General features: G+C 37.3%; 1 protein-coding gene across 1 annotated transcript; it reads right to left on the reverse strand.

The window, feature by feature from the left end:
- Nucleotides 1-216: 216 nt before the first annotated feature.
- Nucleotides 217-3,028, reverse strand: LOC130554717 (cytochrome P450 7A1). The gene is made up of 6 exons (XM_057334546.1): nucleotides 2,766-3,028; nucleotides 2,188-2,428; nucleotides 1,503-2,107; nucleotides 1,072-1,202; nucleotides 803-981; nucleotides 217-682 (listed from the first exon to the last, which is right to left on the reverse strand). The coding sequence occupies exons 1-6, from the start codon at nucleotides 2,846-2,848 to the stop codon at nucleotides 383-385; spliced, it is 1,539 nt and encodes a 512-aa protein (XP_057190529.1). The 5' UTR covers nucleotides 2,849-3,028; the 3' UTR covers nucleotides 217-382.
- Nucleotides 3,029-7,426: the final 4,398 nt, after the last annotated feature.

The following is a 7,426-nucleotide window of genomic DNA, read 5'->3' on the forward strand; positions in this document are numbered from 1 at the left end:
AAATGTTTCATTTCAATAGAGCAACAACTGATCATTTCAAGGTTCAGAAGTGAAGTACAAACAACTTTAGAAGTTTTTTTTTTTTAAACTAAATTCATTTAAATGTACAAATATAATCAAGTAAATCTTAAAGCCTGTTTTTCAGCATTATTTAAGTGATCTAAGGACAAATTTTGTTTAGACACAAAGCTCACAAACAGTAAATGTTACTGAAAATTCTATAAGAAGTCCTGTGTGTTTTCTTTAAAACTTTTTAAAATCACTTTCAAATCATCTTGAATAGAAAGAACACAGCTGAAGCCTATTTACATTTGTCTGGCCGGACAGGGCATAAAATGTACATGATTTACAATTCACAGTCTAGTCAATAAATAAATGATCCTCAATGAGTTTTCAGTCTGTATCGAATGTCGACATCATAGGTAGGCTGCAGAATACCCAGACCGGCCCGGGACTGGTCCAGTGGTGGTACTTTCACATCTGAGTCCAAGAGTTCAATCTCAAAATAAGAGAGAATCAAAGACAAAAACTGCTTGATCTCGTGCACAGCGAAGAAGCGACCCGGACACTTGGTGACCCCAGATCCAAAAGGCATGTAAAAGTAACGAAGTTTGCGACCGTTTCTGTAAAAGCAGGTGTTCTCCTGTCCATTTTCATCAAGGAATCTGTCATACTTGTATGTCTGTTTGAGGCAAGATTTTTACAACATGCATGAACATTCACAAGACAAATAATTGGATGTATAACTCCCACATTCTCTACTAACTATTTCAGATGTATTTAAAGTAAACAAAACACTTACCAACGGATCTTCAAAGATTTCAGGGTCAAAGTGAAGCAGCGGGGGGTACAGAGCTATGACATCATCTTTACGAATGTGGTAAGATTCTTTATTGTCCAGGTGAAGGAGAAAGTCAGCCTTGGCCACTCGGACGTTCAGAGATGCACTGGACAGTCTCATAGCCTCTTTAATGATGCTGTCTGTTGTTCAAGAAATTGCAGCGGCGTTCATATGGCACTTCTTCATATGGTAAATAGAAAACCTTAAAATATTTTCAAATCGTCTCTTACCTAGAATGGGCATGTTGTCTAATTGTTCCCTTGTTAGTACAAGTCGAGAATTTCTAGGATCGATTTTCTGGTTAGATTTGTCAAATATTTTCTTCACCTCCTCGCTCGCTGCCTTCAGCGCCGCAGGGCACCTGAAAGCAAGCACAAGCTTTGTAAGCAAAATCTGCAGTTTCAAATTCAATGCAAAATATTACTCTACAATATAGCGGATCCGTTTTACAATTTATTCTTATCGCTTACTAAAGATAATATTTGTGCCTACACATGCAGGTGCAGTAAAACTCCTGGTCAAGGACACCAGTAAAGAGAAAGATATTAGATGAAGTAATTCTTATCTCTTCCACCTCAATTAACACAGCTCTATTCTCTGTGCACGATGATAATGCTGAGGTGTGACTACTGTGCAGGATTTTTGCTGTATGTGTTGGTACCTGATCATATAGAACAAGGTCCAGAAGGTGGCAGGTAAAGTGTTAGCCTGAGAAGCCCACAGAATGGCCACGTGAGTCCTGGCTTTGCTCAGCTCGTTGAAGGTAGACAGCGTGTCGTTCAGTAGCATGCGCAGGGATATGAGGTCAGACACGTTGGCACGCTTGCTCAGGTTCTCGTGGAGCAAAGTCTTGGCCAGGTTCTCACGGGCGCTGTAGGCACTCATGAAAACGTGAATGGGAAGCCCGGCGATCAGAGCGGGAAAGATCTTATCGAACTCTTTGAAGTTCTCCAGAGCATTGAGCACCAGCGCTTTCTGAGCCTGCTGACGTGCGACACTCTTGTCTCCATCCAGTTCCTTGCCGAAGAGGGTCAGGTAGCCTGCTTCAAACATGATCTTGTAGCAAAAGGCGAAAATGCCATCGGCCTGCCACTCTGAGGGTTTAGCGTTGAGTACGCCCGGTTGTAGCGCTGTGCTCTGCAGGTTTTCCATCATTGTCTCAATGAGAGCCGGCAGTGCATCACCTTGTAGGGTTTTGAGAAAGGTCTGATGCAGGTTTTCTGTGGTGTAGCCGTGGCTGGGATCCATGCTTTCATGACCAAATGCCTGCAAGATCAAAAACTATTAAAAGAATGAATTTGGTACGTTAATTACAGATAAAAAAGTTATTTTGTGCTTTCCTGTACCTTTGCAGAGGCGTCAAAGTGAAATTTCTTCCAGTCCAGATGCCTTCCTTGGCGGATGACAGCATGGTAGGAGAAGGGATCACAAAGAAAATGGACGTACTGCCCAGCAATCTTACAAGTAAAAATGTGGCCGAATTTCTTCTGTCTGCTGCGGAGGAACTCCAAAGGGTTGGCGCCAAACTGAAGAGCACAACCAAGGTAAGGGATCCATCCGTTTTCCAGTGGAGGCTCCCCTGGTTGTCTGAAACACCCATCGAATAGCTAAGAAATGTATAATCTAATAGCAAATTCTATCATAAATTTCTATCATGAAAATCAATTAAAAGATGTAAAAGATGAAAAAAACGGATCATAATAATTGATTCAAAACCATACAAAGCAAAAAAGTTGTCACTTTGAAAGATTTTCAGATCTGGAATCTGAGAAGCAGGCAGTAGGCAGATTGTGATTTAGAAGGACATCAGTTCAACACAACAAATGTGAATCCAACCATCCAGTGATGTTGTTTCAGCTTAGGCAAAGTCCAAGACAACAAGCAACTAAATGAAGCTTTATATCACCAAACTCTGAGTACTTACCTTCTGCGTATTCCTGTGATGAGCCAGAGGCAACAACAGAGCCCTACCACTACAGCCCAAATGAGCGCAACGCTGAGGATCATGACTGCCGGAGTGAAAATCTGGTGAAACTCGGGTTAGGTTGTAATCCTTGAAGGTGCACTCAAGAGACTCCAAGTGCTCTATCTGTTTTTATATGCTTCAACACAAGCCACAGCCCATGACATGAAGTAACTGAACAAATTAATGATTGCCCCCCACCCTTTCTCATGCCAAATGCCTCTAGGAAATAAGCATGCATAGAGGTGTGTTTGTGTGTGCACGTGTCCTTGATCGGAGTGCACGGACACCTCCACCTGAGGGAGAGACTGTACTTTGATAGTATTGCAGAGTTGGGAAACAGCTTCAAGGACTTTAATTTGTCGGATTTTTCAGCAGGGGCCGGTTGCAAAAACTGCATAGACTTGTCTTAGATGTAGTCATCTAATTGTTTTCATCAAGACTGGTCATAACTTCTTTAAATCAGTTACATAAAAAGATAGATTAGGCTAATTGAAATATTTAAAGTAAGACTAAATAATTGCTAGTCAGTGAGACTAGTTGTTAAGACGCAGTCTTAACTTAACTGCTAAGTTTATGCAACTGGGCCCTGTGGTGGTCTATATAATATTTATTCAAAGATTTATGTTTGTGTATTAAGAATTTGCAATGTTTTTAAAACAATACTTCACACTGACAACTATTTATCTGTCAATGACTTGGTGAATGAAGTTACATCAGTGTCACAGCAATATATATTTTCAGATATACTTGCATGCATTCCTCTAGTCAATTGAAAACTAACTATGTCATCATTTTGATGTTAAGCAACAGGATACAATTTTATTAAATTATCATTAATCTGTTTTGCATGTGTCAGTTTGTTTGTTGTTTCAGACCAACAAGTTCACAATTCAGAATGATTTGTCATCTTTTAAAGCTACCAATTGATGATAAGGGAAGATCTGAAAGCTGTATAAATTGGCAGAGTATTTATTTGACAAGGCAGAAGGTTTATACTGTTGTAAACTTCATTCAAAAAAGGTCACTTTTGGATAAAGGGACTGTCGCCAAGTGCTCTACAAGAAAAGAAAGAAAAGGCATTTATTCTATTCAAATTCTATTCTTTTAAAATCAAAATTAATCTGACAATTAAGATGACATTTAAGATGAATATTAATTCTGCATTCTCTTTGGATATTATTTGCCGAACTCATCAATAATCAGCTTTAAGTATATCATTCTGTGGCCGATCTTATCAAAGTAAAAGGTTTTAATCTCAACATCTGACGTCTCACACTGAAATGAGTGGACTTCATTGATAAAGACTAGATGAAGGACGTGTTCATTGGCTTTAATAATTAACACCGTGATGGCCAGGCATTTGACCTTGAAACCAAAGATAAACTACTTAATCTGCTGTGGTTAAAAAGATCTATACTGTATCCTGAGTAAACTTTTTCACAGTGTTTTTCAGTCTCAATGCTACGATCTGTTCTTTTGAAAATTAAAGCATCACATGATCATAACGATAAATGAGAGTTAGGGGTTCTAAAGTGGCTTATAAAACTTTACGACTGCTGTACCTTCCACAGAAATTCAGAGACTTCCGTTAACCTGAAAACATGTTTTACAGTATATACTGTATTTAAACTTTAAGCTGTTATTCTAAAGGAGAAGATTTAGGTACACCCTTTTTGCTCAAGTTTGTGGTTGTGAGATCCAAAATGTCATTTACAGCAGATGTGATTATCCCACGTCTTCCCTGTGGAAATGTGTGATACATACCGTAATTTTCTACAGTTACTCTACAATTATCACATTTGTAAAAAAATTAAACACATTTCTATCACATGATTGGTTAAACACTCAATATACATCTATGCAAATATATAAAACTGCCATGAGCATGAATTTATATTCTGATAAAGGGTATTCTAAAAACCTCTACACATGTTATGAAAATCTGCTACAAATATGAACAGAAAGAAAAACATAATAAAATGCTGGTTAAACTGTAATGACGTACCTTTCAAGAACAACTGAAAAAAAAATCATCAATGAACTGATTTAATATCATTTGCTATGCACATTATGTGGTATACATTATGTGGTATGCTACACACATGCACTATGCACTATGGCCTTTACAGAACCATAAAAAGAAAACAGACACCAGGAGATTAACACAAACACTAGAACTACAGTATAACCTTGAAGCTGTTATGGCAATGTAGAGATAAATGTTTACTGTAACATATTAACAAATATTCAAGTGATTTCTGTTAGACCTCATTATAGTAAAACTGAATGGAAGAAATACAGATTACTAAAATTAAAGTTCTTATTGTGTTTCATACTAACTGGTTCAAAGCCAGCACACCAGAGTATATTCTTTTGAAGATTTGGGGGCATGTAATTATTTGCATAGTTCAAGGACAAGGTCAAATTCAACCAAGGTTGTTTTTAAAGGATACATTTTATTTGTCTTTTATTTGTGTATGGCTAAAGCAGTTTATCCATCAAAAGATAACTATACTAGAATGGACTGTATCATTGTATCACTTTTTAGGGTCATTTGTTTTGCATTCTGGATTATGCTAGCCCGTGTTAAAGTCTCACTGAGTGAGTTTGACTCTCTGAACATTGATTTTTCCTGGTCAGTGTTGTATGTTGAATTTACAAACAATCCTCAGAATTGTTGTTTGTGGACCAGTGCCCGGTATATACGTCAGTCATTTTGCAATGTCTAACCATACTGCAATGTCCTGGAGTCTCTGTTGAGCAGACTCAAGTTGATCTTCTTTAGTATTAATATTTCTGCCATCGTTCTCCTATTGCTGACAACAGATGAGAAAAGAAATATTAAAAAACCTTGAACATGAGTTATACAAATATATAAGCAATGTCTATAGGCATATGCAAATGTGAAATGAAAACAATTAGTGCAGGTTTTAGTCAAAAAGAAAACATCAAGCATATAGACCCAAAGGCATTAGAATTGCTTCATCAAGATGTGACAACCCTGATTATAAATGTTACCAGTTCCAGTAACTGTACCTATTCTAGTCACTGTGCACATCTGTCAGGTCACAGATCAGTGATATAGTTTTTCAATTTTCACATAAGGGAAGGCAATTATTTCATATTATTCTCAGACGACTGTACCAATTGTGATTTATTTTACTATTCAAACTATGGCTAGAACAATGCTGTTTATAAGATCAGAAGATCCTATATTTTCAACACTGGTCAGTGGCTATATCTTATTATTATTTTGATTGTCTACGATAGAAAAAAATCATTGGATACAGTATTATCATTGATAGCTCAAGTGCTGTAATTCAAGGACAGGGGCCGGTTGCATAAAGCACCTTAAGTGTAATTTTCCCTTAAGTGTGTCCTTAAGTATACCTTAAGTTTTACTTAAGTTATTCTCCTATTGTCTTTGCTAAAGGAAAATCACCCCTTAAGTGTCATACTTAAGGGAAAAACTTAAGGTGCTTTATGCAACCGGGCCCAGGCCCTAATAAATTCAACATATAAACACATTTTGGATGTTATGGTTCATACTCCAAGCTCAAGGCACATCTCTATGATAATGTGAAGGTATGGGTAGGTATGAACTTTAAACACTTTCCTTTAAAAGAGCTTCGTTTTTGAAGGTTATACTGTTAATACTTGGGCCACTGAAAATAAAGTTTGAAGGGTTTTAGATTGAAGGGTGAGTGGTTGTGCTGTTTTATTCTGTTCCGTAAGATTGCTATAACATTTTAGTTGGTTCCTGTGCAGTTTCAAGGCAGACAGACTTATAACAGGATATTTAATTGTTCGCTGTGGAAAAAATGATCAGTTACACAATCCAGTCAGTTAGAAACCAGAACATGCTGAAAAACCCTTGTCCTTCAGTTTACATTTTCAATGTACTAAATACAGCTTTCATTGCAACAAAGAAAGAGATGAGTTCTGGTACTTTTGGTGATGCTTTCAAAAATTGAAAGGGTTCATCTGAAGTATTATTTGCTGTTGGACTGTATTGTTCTCTCATTCTCCTGTACACTTACTGTAAAAATTGCAAATGTACCTAAGGCACATTTCCGTGCCAGTACTGAACCTGATTTGGTTCAGTCAAATCAGACACAAGCAGACTGCAACGGACTGCTAAAACAGCTGAGAGGATTATTGGTGTGCCTCTGTCCAATCTCCAGGACTTGTACAACTCCAGGGTGAAGAAACGGGCAGGTAACATCATCAAAGACCCCTGCCTGCCTAGACAACCTGTTTGAACTCCTGCCATTAGGCAGACGATACAGATGACTGCGCACTAGAACATCCAGATACAAGAACAGCTTCTTCTCGCAGGACATCTCATTCCTAAACAACTAGTACATCAGTGTAATATATTTACTCTTTACTCTTACACTTTATGTAAATACATATTATTATATTTTTTTATGGTTATAAAAATGTACAGTACACAATTGTAATATACAGTACTTACTAGGCACACTTGCACATAACTAAACTGCACCTTTGTATATTATATATTTTTATCCTCTTATATTTTTTATATTCTTTTCTATTTCTCGTGTTACGTGTATACTGTGTGTTTAAGAGCTCTTGTAACCAGAACAAATTCCTTC

This window comes from Triplophysa rosa, linkage group LG5 (assembly GCF_024868665.1).
Source record: "Triplophysa rosa linkage group LG5, Trosa_1v2, whole genome shotgun sequence".
Lineage (NCBI taxonomy): Eukaryota > Metazoa > Chordata > Actinopteri > Cypriniformes > Nemacheilidae > Triplophysa > Triplophysa rosa.

What these genes read in the sequence shown, in the direction of transcription:
- LOC130554717 (XM_057334546.1), bottom strand. Translation starts at nt 2,848, where the DNA reads ATGATCCTCAGCGTTGCGCTCATTTGGGCTGTAGTGGTAGGGCTCTGT. An exon ending in ATCACAGGAATACGCAGAAG is followed by an intron (nt 2,429 to 2,765) that starts GTAAGTACTCAG and finishes TGGGTGTTTCAG; the next exon opens with ACAACCAGGGGAGCCTCCAC. An exon ending in AGACAACATGCCCATTCTAG is followed by an intron (nt 982 to 1,071) that starts GTAAGAGACGAT and finishes CTTGAACAACAG; the next exon opens with ACAGCATCATTAAAGAGGCT.